This window comes from Diorhabda sublineata, chromosome 10 (genome assembly GCF_026230105.1).
Source record: "Diorhabda sublineata isolate icDioSubl1.1 chromosome 10, icDioSubl1.1, whole genome shotgun sequence".
In the NCBI taxonomy this organism is placed as follows: domain Eukaryota; kingdom Metazoa; phylum Arthropoda; class Insecta; order Coleoptera; family Chrysomelidae; genus Diorhabda; species Diorhabda sublineata.
Genome location: NC_079483.1, coordinates 12,136,863 through 12,152,830, shown reverse-complemented (window position 1 = coordinate 12,152,830; position 15,968 = coordinate 12,136,863). Strand labels below are relative to the sequence as shown.

The following is a 15,968-nucleotide window of genomic DNA, read 5'->3' as shown; positions in this document are numbered from 1 at the left end:
AAAAAACATAATAAAAACTGATTTATAGTGTTTCACAATGAGAATCAATATTTAAAAAAATCATAAGCAAACTTTATTTTTAAAAATACAAAATTCTTCAGTGAACAAAGTTTTCTAATATAAATGATTATTACATTACACTATAATAGATACGATACACAAATTTTAATAGAAGTCTGAATATAAAAATAAAGTTTCCAAATAATCTTAAGAAGTATAATATAATATATTATAAGATTATTTTATTAAAATGTCGATAGCCAAGTAATCATTTTCAGAGATCAAATAATGTTTTTATAAAGGTATATAATCACAAGTAAAAAAAGATGAGGATTATATATAATTATTTATTCATAATAAAAATATTTAGTTATAAAATAAATAAATACACAATAACATGATTTATCTTCTATATCTGTACCTTTTGAAGTGAAACCAAAGCTGAAAAATATTATTGTGAAACTGGCATCTAAAACCTCTCTTATAAGAATATTCCCATTCTCTGTTGACTATTTTGAAAGCAATGTCCTCATATGGCGGACCAGCATGAAACCTCAAGATTGCAAATTCTTTATTATCAGGACAAGGGGATAAGTAATACTCCGGGGTAGTATTTTTTGTTATTAGATCTGGATAAAATATATTGAATTTGTATCCTTGAACAATTTTCGGTGGTGGATTATCCATGTCGTAATGAGTTTGATTATATTTGTTCCATTCAAAACCTGTGTGTACCCTATTGAAGTACCTAGGTTTTCTGGGACGGTATTTATCCGACCAAAGGTATACTTGACTATCTAAAGATTGTTCTACTGAAAACTGAGCTTCATCCGCATCCATACCTTTGCGAGCTTCTTTTTGGAGCATCAATTCTTCTTTGGTAATAACATTTTCCACTTTTTTTCCCTTACCAACGACCTAAAATTCAATTAAGACATGTAACTATAACTAAAAGAAAACAAATGTTACACTTAACTATCCACCTAACCTAATCTAACTAAATGAGTATTTTTATAATAAAATATGTATTTGTCTGTTAATATTTGTCTGTATAGCCAACATTCAAAAGATCTGGATACATAGAAGATAACAAAGATAAGGAAATCTCTAAAAGATCCTGATAAGGTGATATTCTGGTGGACTGATGAAGATGTCATCTTAACAAAAGTTCCTGAAGCTTTTAATGGAACTGTATGCTTACAGCTTATACTTGGAAATTCAATATAAAGGCATTGATACTTTCATCATTCCTAGATTTAAACCTCAAATCACCACAATAGTACTCCTAACATGTCAAAATGCATTTAAGTCATTACTATGAAACTTGAGTTTTATCCTCCCAGCAGTGTAGAGAAAATTATTTGTTCACACACGCTTTTGGCTACTTATTAATGATGAGTCTCAGAAATGGGCAATGCTTTTGATTGGCGAGTTTTTGGTTATCCACATCTGTCATTTCAGATTCAGCAACACGCAACCCACGATGAATTTTTAAGAAAATTAATAATGTGGCAATATAAAACATTCAGGACAATGGGAAAGCTGCTGCATAGATTCAACGTTAGGATAAGTGCAATTGTAGTCAAAATTAGGACTTTGGACGAAATTTATTCAATATTATGTCACTTTTTTACTGTTTTTACAAAACGTTTAAAAATAATAGAATCTCTTTTAATGTACTATTGGTGTTTGAAAATGTATCTCAAATAATGCCATGTAGACAGATATTGTGATATTATTTGAGTCATCATAGAAGAAGGAAAAATAAAGTTAGAATTGATTTCGAGCACTTGATAGTTTTTTTTTGGACTTATGACACTATTTGTGTGAAGGTGTTATATGTTTTATTCTTAATATGATGAGTTGTTTTAATGAATATATCAGTTGACATTCTTAGTTCAACTGTTAGTGAATATTACCTGTAATCTAGCAAATTCCAATCGTTTGTTATCATCTTCTTCCATAACTACAATAGTGCCAGGTTCTATTTCATCGGGAGTTAAAAATTTGGGACTATACCCACCAGCTTGATAAGCGTGGAAACATTCATTTAACCATGTATTTACTACATCTTCTGGGTTTTGCTCCACATCACCATCTCCTTTCTATATAAAAAAAATTCATTAAATCAAATTATGTTGTGAATAATAAATACTAATTCAAATTATTCATATAAGACTTTTGTTAAGTAACACTCATCGTCAGAGTGCTCGTCTACAAAAAAGAACAAGAGAAAATAAGACAGTCAAAAGGGACCCTTGATTGTAGGACCATCATGGACGTTGCCATAAAAGGATAAAATTATATATGACCATGTTATACAGACTGTGACGGAGGCAAGCTGTGAGGCTTAACCAAGTGTTTATAAACAGCAGCACTCCGGATCGTCCATGATACCCATGGTGTGGAGATGGTGTCTTACATAACAGTGTCTGGTTAAATGTTCAGTCAATAGTCGGATTTCGCGCCTATTTAATTGGAGTAGCTGTTTGGTAAGAGATTTTTTCAATTGTATAATTTGAAAAGCTAACAACTTATTTAGAATATGTAAAAGGAATTAAGAACAACCCGCAATATTGTTTGGATAGTAGTGATATACTTTTTATTACATATTGAAATTTAATAAACAATTATGAGTCGTTTGAAAGTTAATTAGTTATAAAAATCAATATAAATCTTACTTCATTATCTTGAGATGGTCCTGGTTGGGTATCTTCTGATGTGGATGTATTTTGAATCTCACTAGATTGAGCTTCATTAGAATTAATAGTACTAATTGACTGTTCGGCTTTCAATACTTGAAGTTTTCTTTTTAAGCTTTCTTGATGCCTATCCCTTAATCGAGCTCTTGCCATGTGAGCTTTTAATTGTGATAATAGAGATTCCCAATATCCAATATCAATACCATCAGCTTTTCCATTAATTTTGTTCTCAATATTTTTTTCCAGTGCAGCTAATTGTGCAGCTGTTTTCCCTGTAAACAATTATTTGTTCTTTTTTGAATTGTAACAATTGATATTTATAAAATATTTGATACAAACTAATAGACGATCATTTGGGGGAATAATCAAGTAACATTGCACAAATTCAAATTAGGTTGATGGTGAAAAACAAAAATCAAAAATATATTGAACTCACTAAAAACAATGCATTGGAAGCAGATGCCATTAAGCCTAGAAAAATATTTATATGATATACCAATCTTCTCGATATATTTCTCATCTTCAATAAATACAATGATTAGTGGAAGCAGCAATGCAAATGGGCCTAATTTTTTCTAAGTAAAGTGAAGAAGGAGAATCTTCAATGACAAATGTAATCAATAATATAGGTTGCAGAATAACACAAATAAGGAATACCCAAAATAAGGTTAAGACATAAGTACCTACATATAAAAGTGAATTATCTCACCACTCCTGATGGTAACCATTTAAGATCTGTTAACCATAAATTAAGTTATACAATATATTTATTGTAGACTGACCAACCTCAATGTCTTCATAAGCAGTTCCACATGTCCCTTAGACACTTGAAGTTCCATCGACTTATCAACTTACTTAGTTTATTTATGTGACGTAACAACCATAAATATAATTAATTACAGCTTTTGTATACAATTTAAATAGTATTTGAGAGAGCAAAAGCTTGCATAGATGGTCATATATAATTTTAACATCCAACGAGAACAGTAGTCAGATTATTGAACCCACTGTATTTACTTATATTTTATGTTAATAAATAGTTTTTCAAAGTTATCAATTGAGTTATTTAGCTCGTGGAACTTAGGTTTATGGTCGACTATGGTAATTGTAAACGATTTTTTCCATGTTCTAAGCTGTCCAAACTTCTAGTGAACTCTGGATCGTCGCCTATGAGTTGAATTGCTCTCTTCTGTTGAGAGTCAAGCATCCTCAGGGTATGCTTGGGAGCCGGGCTCTAAATGTACGAGCAATATTCCAAAGAAATACGAATCTTTTTCTTATAGAGGATTAGAGGCTGTTACCGAGTATTTAGCTTTTTGGTCCTAAAGAGATATCAAGTTTTTGTTAAGCTAATTCAGCAAAGTGACTGTATGATCAGAAGTGCAATATTCATGACCACTAATTGAGAATGGAGCAAAGCTTATAATTTGATGTGAATCCTGAATTTAATGGAAGATTTAAATTTTTGCTGAAAATTGTTTTCATCTATCTGAATTCATCTATATGGAATTAAAAGAGAGAACAAAATACTTACTTTGTAAGAAAAACTGATGAATATATGAATTTTAAAACAACAAATCTTTACAATTTGAATAATAATTTTAATGGAAGTAACTTACATCAATATCCAATTATGTGACAAATACTTACCCTTAAAAACTGAGGTAACATCATTGGCCACAGATTGATGGATACCTTCTCTCCTATTCAATCCTGAATCAAAAGTGTTCTTTTCTAATTTTCTCAGTTTTTGCAATTCATCTTCTACTATTACTGTAATATCATTCCAATAATCCAAGTTTTTTCCCCTTTCCAGTTCTTTATAAACCTTTATATCTTCCACTAAATCCTCTAAATCTTTTATTTGCAGTCCATTTAGATAAGTATATGGCTCATGCATTTCTACAGCATCAACCTCTTCCTCTGCACTGATATATTTGGCTAATAAATCTATTGGCTTAGCTCTACCATCTTGAATTCTTATATGAGATCTCAATCTAGCCTGTTCTAAATGGAATTTATCTTCTTGTCTTTCCCATTCTTCAAATTGTGCTGCTTCTTTGCTCCTTTGAAGCATTTGTGTTTCTTCTTCTCTTTTTTGTCTTTCTAACTCCCTTTCTAAACGTCTTTTTTTCACTTTCTCCAGTTCTCGTTTGTTTTCTTCTTGTTTCATCCTGTTTATATCTTCAATTTCTTCCTGACTAACACCTAAAATTGTTATATTATATGATACAATATGTTTTATTGACTAGTATTTGGGTAGTCCCAATAGTAAATCAATAAACAGTTTTCAATAACATGAGATAATAAGTAGAAAATTTAAAGAAAGTGAAACCAATATTTTCATCTAATTAGCTTTCTCTCATAACATATGAAATAAGTAAGGCTAATAATTGAAATACATGTAGTCTCTAATTGCATAAAAAAATTTGCAATAAAAATTGCTTTGAAAGAGACTCATATTTTTTACATTTTTATAAGTATGCAAATTTAGAAACTTTTTATACAATCTAACGTCGAGCTTATTATATCATGTTTGATGTAGCCTAGAAAATGGTACAATGAGTCTACCTGCACCCCTGGTGGTATAACTGTGAATATCAGAATGTGTTTTCTTATCTTGTACACCCCTGTGAATACACAGGAATGTTTCAAATATATACATGCAAGGCAATAGCAGGATCCCATATTCTGTGAAGAATTCTCTGCAATGTACTCCATTTTTTGAATTGTTAATAATATCATAATAATTTTCAAACAATTGAAAAACAAATAAGCAGTATCATATTATCAAACTGTTTCATTTGGCAATTGATACTAATATAGAAAAAATTATAGTAGTTTTTAAGATGAAAAAACAGATGTAAATAATAATTACTTTTATTTTTACCTAAGAATATTTTTTGAGTTTGAAAAATTAGTTTACAGATAAATATTTTTTCTTATGTTTAATATTTGAGGAGCCAATAATTAAATCAAAGCCAAATGCTGTATTTGTTGTTAATGTTATTATGAACAATTATACAAGTATATTATGTTACAGTAGTGAAGAGAACTAAAATGTAACAATGCCTTTGTAGCACTTACCTTTTAACCCTTCTTTTGATAGTTTTTTTTGCCACACAAAAGTGGACAACAAATTACCATCTCCAAATGGATTATCACTATTTGTATAATGTAAATATTCATTATCCCATCCCATTCTTTCCTTTCTAGACCTTTCCTTGCGTTGTTTTTTCAAAAGACGTCTTATTCTTTTTTCCTCTAGAGTTTCGGTTGATTTAATGTATTCTTTACGCTTTTTCTTTTCCTCTGCAAGTCTAATCCTTTCTTTTGTTAATTTTTCCAACAGTTTTACCGAATTATCTGAACTATCACTGCTGTCAGATTCAGAAGTGGAATATTTTTCTTTTTTCGAAGATTTCTTAGGCATATTGTGCTAATTATATTTAAATATAGTAGTACTAAAAAATTTGTGTAGAAACACTGTTGGGAAACCTGGTAAAAATGTATGAGCTACACAATACTCTTAAAAGAATAGGGAAAATTGGAAACATAACTATTCCTTCATAACATTTATCGTAAAGTCAACACAACCATAAATTAACCAAATAATTGACACTTAACAAAAGTCAAAGTCAAAGTAATAGGCAACTTGCATTACTCGCTTATTTAAGATATCAAGTTACCAGTTATGCATAATGAACGTCTAACTATTTTTAAATGATGTTTGATACAAACTTGACAAAGTTATGCATTTAGAGAAAGGAGCATATTTCAAGCACTTTTAAAATATACGTATAAAAGCATTTTTTCATATTTTTATAAAAAAAAACTATTGAAATCAGAAACAAACCAATTACGACAACCAGTGACGTCAAGAACAAAACCTAGTATTGCTAAATTTTTTAACATTAAATTAGCACATCTATATCTATATCTATAGTACAGAATTAGAATATTTAATTCTGTGATTAATATGAAAAATTAAAAAGCTACCTATGCACATTTAAAATGTGCTAGATAACCTTGGTTTTGTCTGAGATTAATCTGGGGTTAGGTTTATTATACCTCTTAATTTTCTTACATGTATGTTTAGGTTAAATAAGTTTATTTACGAAATATGGAAAGTGGTGAATATTTCGAAAGTTATGAGGATATAAAGGTAAGTGAATTTAGTTTGGAAATAGATACTTTCTATAAATTCTGATTCAAAGCACATTAAAAACATGAATCATTTTGAAAAACTAATAAATTGTCAAACTCGAGACAATTACCTTATGGAGCCCGAAAAACACACTATCTATTTTTTGCTACCTGAAACAAACTTTTCATATTTAATATCAGTATTCCTCCTGTGCAAAGTACACATTTCTATCTTTGTACCAAGACTGCTTCTTACGTTCTCTTCACTTAAAGCTGATGACAATACAAAAAACAAATTGAGATACTGAGTGAGTGTAGATTGCTTTTGGGTAGTTATTTGATTTTGGTTTGAGCTCTGTTGTACTGTACTAATACCATCACACCCAACAATTTTTCCATTTCAAGGACATTATTATATTCATGAGTTTAAAAAATGGCTTAAATGCTTTGTATGCTGTGTAACTATGTTTTAAATAATTTTTCAGCAAATGTCTAAAATCTTACAAAGATAGTTGAGTAGAGGATTCTTTACTTTTTCATCACTACTACTCACACACATATATTCCAAATTCATTACATTTCTCATTTAAATATTATTTTGAAGGTTGGTATTAATCAGTTCTTCAAGTGAAAATACTGATATACTACAGTACTTATTGCATCCCTGAGAGATTTTTAGTTTTATTAACTTGTCATTGTCCTAGATCCATCGATTGATGTTGGAAGATTCTGCCCGGAACTCTGCATATAAAGAAGCAATTTTAAATAACAAACATGAATTTATGGGTAAGGTAGTTCTAGATGTTGGTGCAGGAACTGGTATTTTATCAGTGTTTTGTGCTCAGGCAGGCGCAAAGACAGTATATGCAGTTGAAGCTAGTGATATTTATAAAATTGCCGAGGAAATTGTAAAAGAAAACAAATTTGAGAATATTATTAAGGTAAGTTTGCTTAAGGGCTCATTATTAATAAAAAAACAAGTATAAAATTTATTTATCTATTTTAATTTTATTTTTGAATTTCCCTTATAAAGTTTCTTTTATCTTATGTATAAAATACACAGTTAGAGAGACTGGAATAAGAAATTTAGACTTAAAACATGCCTCTATGGTCTTAGATCAATTTTTCTTGTAAGTTTTTTTCTTTTTTTGAAAAATTTCGTAAATCGTAAATTTTCTTCCAACGAGGAGGTAATAAAAGCTGTGAAGGTCTGGTTTGCAGAGCAAGAAGAAACATTTTTTTGAAAGGTCTGGAGACGTTGCAGGTTTGCTGTAATAAATGTATCCAATTAAGAGGAGAATATGTTAAGTAATAAAATATTTTGACACTGAAATTTTGGTTGGTTCTATAGTAGGCTAAGAATTTTTCAATATATCCTCGTAGATATATTCCCCCTGTTTATTATTTCTTTTCCTAGTTTGTGACTTGCTGTATTGGTTAGGTTAGGTTAGGTCGTTTTGTCATTGTTAATACTTATACTTTTGGTTACACATTAATTTTTTCAATATTATCTCAGAAAAACTTTCACAAAACTATACGGTTAAAAGCTGATACAATTGATTCAATTATATATTTTTTAAACACCTCTGTTGCAATCATCAAACATTATAGGTTATACATTCAAAAGTTGAAGATGCAGTACTTCCTGAAAAAGTTGATATCATAGTTTCAGAGTGGATGGGATTTTATTTACTACATGAATCTATGTTAGACTCTGTTATAATAGCTAGAGACAGATATTTGAAACCCGGTGGTCTTATGTTCCCAGAGTCTGCAACATTGTATGCAACACCTTGCAGGTTAGTGCGATTTTCACATATTATTTAATCATTAGTTTATTTTCTGTTAGGTTAGTGTTTCAATTCATAATTTTCTCTCCTTTTCTTTAATATTTCATATAGGTATCCTTCCTTGTTTCCAATTCCCATATCATTTATGTTTTTTTATTACCATATCATTCATTCCTTTTCATTCCTATGTCATTCATGCCTTTTTATTCCCATATCATTCTTGTCTGCGACCAGAAAGACAAAAATTGACGTTGCGACTATTTCAGTCTTGTTTTAATAGAAGAAAAATGAATTTTCCCTAAGTTCTGATATCTCAAATATGTAGCAGAAATAAGAAATTGAAGAAATATGTTGAAATTATAGATTTAAAATTTTCACAATTGTTTTTTTATGTCATGATTTCTTAATGCGGTTTCATTTTTTTATTGCATTTTCGAAATATTTTAACAATATGTAACATATTATCTTCTTTTTTAAATAAGAATTAATTTTATGTCAGTTAAGTAATAGTTCGTTTAACATTGCATTGTTTTAGTTTTTATCCTATTTTATGCTTAAAATCCTTATATCATTTTATGTGGTTTCCAATGGTTTTTAGCGTGCCATCCATGAACTGCTTCTGGGATAACGTTAATGGAGTTAAAATGTCTTCTTTGGGCTCCAAATTAAGACAACAGGCTCATCAAAAACCACTTTGCGAATCGTTAGATCCAGAATATATACTTTCTGAATCGGATACTGTGCTATGGATACACTTACAAGATCTTACTTTAGAAGAAGTTAAATATATTGAATCAAATCACATAGCAGTTGCAAGAAAAAAAGGAAAATATGAAGGTAGGAAGAATTATTCAGTTTGTGAGTACCAGAATTTATTGATTTCCATTGTATTCAATATAATCATATTACTATTATCAAATATTTTCTTAGGTATATGTCTGTGGTTTTCTTGTACGTTTCCATCTAAAACTACGGAACCAGTGGAACTTTCGACGGAACCTGGAGAACCTATAACTCATTGGAAACAAACTATTATTGTTTTACCATTAAGTCTAGATGTCGAAGAGGGAAGTCCTGTGGCATATAGTTTAGTCCTTAAAAGATCAAGTGAAAACAATAGAATATATAATATAGAAGTTACGATGCTGGATCCATCTGAAGTGGAACATCCTGAATACTGCTTGTGTCACATGACTAAGTGCATTTTAGTTCGTAAAATGTTTGAAAAGTATGAAATAGAAAATAGTAAAAAATAAATATTTGGTTGTTTTAGTTTGTGAACTATTACATTTAATCTATCAAGTTTATTATAGGTTTAAGTTATGCGATATGATATGATTGGAAAGACTTTTATTTAATTTAAAACTGTTAGAAAGTATTGAAAACCGTTAACCATAAAATTTACTTTTTTCGAAATCGGCAGTGAAGTGAAACATTAATGCTGATTGGTCGACAGAAATCGCCAGTTAAATCGCTTTCTATATCCCAGGCACTGAAGTAACTAAATTGTCATCTGCTTCATGTTTGACAGCAGTCAACCAGCTTACAACCTTTCAACATTACAAACATGGGCATAAACTCAGTATTTTGATTGGGGGGGGAGGCAAGATTTAAAATAAGGCAAAAATATGTTATAATAAAATACTTTCAAATCTACAATCAGCATAGAAAGACGTGGATTGTGACCATATAACTCACAAATAAAAATATTCTTGGCTAATCATATAAAGTAATGTTGAGGAAGTTAGAATGATACTACTTAAATAAAATTGGGTCGCTTCTCTCGGCGTGAACTAAATTCATTAATAACCTTTGGAATGTCAATGTCTTTGTTTCTTTATATGGCTAAAAGAGCAAGAGATGACAATCTTTCTTGCCCGATTGTGTTTTTCAATACGTTTTTGAACACCGTAAACAAGAGAATGCTATTTCAAAAGAAGCTGAGTGAAAACAGTCGGGAAAGTTCGAAAGTATTAGGGAAAGCATATTTAAAATGCTTTTCTACAAAAACAGATCCTCGTTCTTGAATGTTTTTGTATTTGAGCTCTTCAATTTTATGGAAGCATTGCAGCCCAGACAATATGAGATCATAGTCCAATAATATAATAAACTTGTAAACAACATACAATTGCGAGTTTGTTCTCAAATATGAGATATTTGAAATCTAAATATCGAACAAAGGTTTAAGGACCGGGAACTCTAAATATATCCCCAATTATAAGAAATAAGCTGATAATATGGACTCTTAAGTTTCACTCGGAATTATATGACACCAACAAAATAAAGTTATAAAAAATCTGCTTTTTTAATGCCTATTTATATCTGTTGATTATCTGTAAAATATGCGCCCTCGATGATTTTCAAATTTAGTATTGCGCCCTTAAAGACAAACAGGTTGCCGACCTCTATCCGATCGTATTTACCAGTAAGCTTTCGTATTCGTACATTGCACAATAAAAGTGAACAATTCATCTGGAAAAAAGGCATCTACGCATCTTGTAAGATAGTTCTTCATCAGGATTTGGACCTACAATTCTGAAGAATTCTGGCACTTTATCAGGTCGATTATGGATCGTCTATCATATTCCATGCAAGTGGATCTTCAAGTGTTACTAAAGTTTGATAAAATTTCATCGTCACTACTAGTACAATTTTCACTTTCACTGTCAGATGAAATATTCCTCACATCTTATACACCTCATATCAAATTCGGTATAATATGCAAGGATTCTCATTTAAAAAAGCATATTTATGGCTTATAACGAAGTATAGTTTGCGATAATTTCATAATATGGATTTTAAAGACATCTTTTGATATCAATCAATACTGAACACACTGTTTACACTACCACTACAAGGATAACAATGTTTACTGTTTACATTAAACAACTATTTACCTTCAGTCTCTGAAGACGATAACTTGGTGATCGAAACGCCCGTCCGACAGTGTAATTATGAGTGTCGGTATAGTGTAAACAAGGTGTTCACTATGAAATAACCAACAGTTCCAGAAATTCAAACTTAAATTTAATCTATAACAAAAACAGAATTTTTAGAAATAGTTCATGTACTTTTACATAAAAATGAAAAATAACAAAGACCTAAATAATTTGAACAAAATTTATCACTTTATCTTGTAACTTTAAATTTCTTTTGTGTATGGTTGAAACAGATTGCATTTTAATATTTTTGATAATAACTACTACTAAATAATAAGTCGATATTTTTACAACATTTATTTTTGTGAACTCAAAGTACTCAATAAAGCTTTTGGTGAAGGGTCCCTTCCACGAAATTCTCTAAAAATTTGACTTGGATGAACACTTCCACCTAAAGCTAAAAACAAATCACGAAATCTATTACCTACATCTACAATTTTCATTTCATTGTCTTTAACCTCATCAAATGCACTATATATGTCTGCTGCCAACATTTTGGACCAAGTTCTACAATAATATGCTGCACCCCATTCTTCACTAAATATTTGAGTGAAAGAGCATGGATGAACATCTAACTTATGAAGTTTGAAACTTCTATACTGAGGCCATAGCTCTTTAACAATATCTGACCAAAACTCCTTAGAAGTATGCAATTCTAAATCTAAAGAAGATAAATATAAATCATGACATAAATCTAAACTAGACATATGTCGTTCTGAAAGGACTAATGCGTCAAACATTTCATTAGGTAATTTTTCTCCGCTTTCCTTATGACAAGATAAATTGTTTATCAAACTTTGATCATTCAACCAATAACTAAGAACGTAGCCACATATATCCACTGCATCCCATTCAACATTAGATAATCCAGCTACTTCAGAATAATTCGTACGGGTTAATAAGTGCTGTAAGTTATTTCCGAACTTGAAGAATAAAGACTTCACTTCTTTGAAATTTAAATATGAGTCACTGTTTCCAACAGGTGGATCAAAATTGAATATTAAAGAAGCTAATGGAATCGTATTAGTAATTTGACTTTTGTTTTGTATTGCTACCATCCAACCATTATTTTCTATTTTTAATTTTTGTTGTCCTCTATCATATGGATCGAAGTAGAAACCTGCAACAGGAGCACTACTGTGTACTTCAAATACATCATAAAAATGTACATCCTTATGCCAACCAGTGATATTATTTCTTTTTTTAATTTGTATACCAAACAGCTTATGGCATAACTCAAATAATCCATTCAGCACATTTTTTAATGGAAAAAATGGCTTATAATCATATTCATCATATTTATACAAATATTGTTTTTGCTTTTTTCTCCAATATGGTACATCCCATAATTCAAGGCAAGAGTCAGAATGCCCATTTTCTACAGCAAATTGATATAATTGTTGGACTTCCATATCTTGGCGATGTTTTGCATCTTCTCTTAATGTTAATAAAACACTTCTGATTTCTGAAATGTTCTTTGCCATTTTGGTTTGCATAGACATATCTGCGAACGTTTCAAAACCTAACAATTTGGCCAAATCTCTTCTTAAACTACGGATTTCTTCTATGTGCAAACTTGTGGTCAATTCACTATCTCCCATTTTAGTTCCTCTACTAACAAATGCTTGCCATAAGTTCCATCGTACTTCTCTATCTGAGCAATATTCCATAGCAGGTACGTAACTACAGGGCTGAAGTGTGAATTTCCATGGACCTTTTTCAGGAACGTTAGGATCAGAAGAGAGTAATTTTAAAGTTTGTTTTGGAAAATCTTTTACAATTGAAGGATCAGTTATGGTTTGATAAAATCTCTTAGTAGAAACCTCAGTTTTTTGACTGAATAGAGTCTTTTCTTTTGATAATTTATTAAGATATTCAATTAATAGAATTTTGTTACTGGAGTCTAGTTCTAGACCATTTAATAGACCCTCAGTAGCAAATTTTTGTAATATTCTGGATTCTTCATTAGTTCTTTTGTCATTTATACTTAAAGCTTCTTTTACTGCATTATATATCACTGAGCTATTATATTTTGATGCTCTTGCTTTTCTAGCACGTTCGTGTATAGTCATATAACTTGAAGTAGGCATTAATGAACTATTTCCCAAATATAATGTTTTAGATAAGCCCCATGTTTTATCTAAAGATCCGCCTAAGACCTCCAATGGTGAAAAAACTTGTTTAAATATATCTTTTGAAGGGTTTTGTTTCAAATCATTTTCTAGGTTTTTAATTCCCGCTTCAAATTCTAAACTTTGTTTAGATATTGCTGCTATACAATTTTCAATCGTAATATTATTGAATTCAGGTAAACTTTGATTTGGTTTTAGACTAACATCTTTATCTGCATCTTCTCCAATTTCTGGAACACTATTAAATAGGTTATTCAAATAATCTAACTCAAATTTTTGTACTCACAGAATGATATATCCATGATTATAACGGTACGACTGTACAAAAATTGACCTCTTCAAAAAATATTTATAACTTTTAGTAAGAATCATATTACACAAATTAAATGAAACATAAGAATATTAAGTAAAGAACCTCAAATTTTTAAAATTATAAAGTAATAATGTAATCTTCTTTTTTATATCATAGCCGTCATATGTCATTTATAATCGATTGATTGTAGAATTTTTTAATAGAATCGATTAGAAAATCTACTTAACTATAAAGCACTTTATAGCACGTTTTTACATGTAAGACTATAAGATTAATCTATTGAATAGAAAAGATATGTACTAATTTAAGTACATTTGTATGCATTCAACTGAATACATTAGAAATTAACTCATATTGTCGTTATTTGTGTTTGTTCAATTATATTCTTTATAATTATATTTTAATTATTTCTACAAGAAACAAGCACCTTTTTGTTTGTATGTGGTGTGGTGGTGGATAAAGACAAAAAAATTGTTAGTTGTGTAGACGTACAGTTTGAGTGACAACAAAAAAGAAGAAAAAATCGGAAACATTTTAGGTAAGTTTTGTTCACGGTTTACGGACCGACACAGAATATGTGGTACCTATACAAGATATATAAGGTATCCATATATGTAATACTCCTACATCGACAGTTCTTATGGGAAAAGCTTAGTCGGAATACCTTCCACTTATAGAAACTGTACATATAGACGCATTACATATGTGAAAGTACCTGAAGATATATTCTGTATCGGTCCCCACACCTCCTGACCGATCAAAGGGACACTGTTTACTACCACTACACCAACACTTCAGTGACACACTCTAATGCGCGTATCAATAACAAGATTATTGTTTTTAGAAATTGATATGTATCTATTTAATAAAAGTCAATTTATAAACTTCTACACTCGCGCCATGTAATGTTTTTCTTATTTATTTATACGATTTCTATTCGTGGTTTGAATTAATAAACAGTGTTTCTTACGTTCTCAATTTATTTAAACACTATTCACACACTTAACTAACTTATAATAATTCACTCATCACTTATCTTGATAATTTCTCTCTTCCTTGATTTTTTTGGAAGATTCTGGGTCTTATCTTTTTGTATATATATATATATGTATATATATATATATATATATATATATATATATATATATATATATATATATGTAACTCGGCACTTGGCACTTTCTTATGAAGTGCAAAATTACCGTGCCGAGGGTGTCCTCTCGCGGTTGTCTCAGTAAACCTAGGATTTTAGAAAAAAATTTGTTTTGTTTTTTTTTGAGTTTTTTTTATTACCTAGTAATCCTGCTGTCCTTCGTTTTACTTTACCTGTTGGGCAATGAGTGTCTGCATGTCCTGAAGCACACTCAGTAGCTCGAGAGTCCTTGTCCTGGTGGGGTTGGCGTTTTCTTAATAGCTAATGCGTATCCGCCTCCTGCCTGAGTGGTGTTCGTGGCTAGCTTCAGTCGTCTTTGTGCTTTTGGGCACCATCTGTAATTTGCTAGGTGCTCGTCAGTTTGCATACTTTTTTTTAGTGTTAGTCCTTTGACGACTAGCTTCCTTTCCTTCTCTTCCTTGAGTAGGTACGTATACCAGTCATTCTCTTCATAACCACTCAGGAGCATCTTCATTTTGTTGAAATCCTCTTTTGTTGCTGTTGTTATTTTCATAATGTGGATTTCCATTCAACACTGGGCATCGATTCTCCTCTGCACTAGCTGCTTCCGTATTGGTGACTTTAATATTATTGAAGGTAGTCTTTCTTCCAGTTTCAATTGTTTTTTCTTTTCTCCTTAATTCCTTGTTCTCTTTGTTCAGAGGATTTCCTCTCAGCTTTCTTCCTCTTTTTTTGTTGTTCACTTCTCTATATTCTCCTTCCAAGGGGCAGTCTTCCATTTGTTTTTCTTCGGAAACTCTGGCTTCCGTCGATTGATTTTTCGGGCTTTCAC

General features: G+C 30.5%; 3 protein-coding genes across 3 annotated transcripts; 1 reads left to right on the top strand and 2 right to left on the bottom strand.

Annotated features, from left to right (window-relative positions):
* Positions 1-336: 336 nt before the first annotated feature.
* On the bottom strand, positions 337-6,290 carry LOC130449545 (splicing factor Cactin). Its single transcript, XM_056787433.1, has 5 exons — positions 5,790-6,290; positions 4,353-4,910; positions 2,682-2,974; positions 1,920-2,105; positions 337-918 (listed from the first exon to the last, which is right to left on the bottom strand). Exons 1-5 carry the CDS (start codon positions 6,133-6,135, stop codon positions 403-405), a joined length of 1,899 nt encoding a protein of 632 aa, XP_056643411.1. The 5' UTR covers positions 6,136-6,290; the 3' UTR covers positions 337-402.
* A 293-nt stretch (positions 6,291-6,583) lies between these two features.
* On the top strand, positions 6,584-11,722 carry LOC130449546 (uncharacterized). Its single transcript, XM_056787434.1, has 5 exons — positions 6,584-6,867; positions 7,553-7,789; positions 8,460-8,647; positions 9,237-9,475; positions 9,569-11,722. Exons 1-5 carry the CDS (start codon positions 6,826-6,828, stop codon positions 9,892-9,894), a joined length of 1,032 nt encoding a protein of 343 aa, XP_056643412.1. The 5' UTR covers positions 6,584-6,825; the 3' UTR covers positions 9,895-11,722.
* Positions 11,723-11,861: 139 nt separating this feature from the next.
* LOC130449543 (uncharacterized) lies at positions 11,862-14,402 on the bottom strand. Its single transcript, XM_056787430.1, has 2 exons — positions 13,996-14,402; positions 11,862-13,947 (listed from the first exon to the last, which is right to left on the bottom strand). The coding sequence occupies exons 1-2, from the start codon at positions 14,079-14,081 to the stop codon at positions 11,874-11,876; spliced, it is 2,160 nt and encodes a 719-aa protein (XP_056643408.1). The 5' UTR covers positions 14,082-14,402; the 3' UTR covers positions 11,862-11,873.
* Between the last annotated feature and the right edge of the window lie 1,566 nt (positions 14,403-15,968).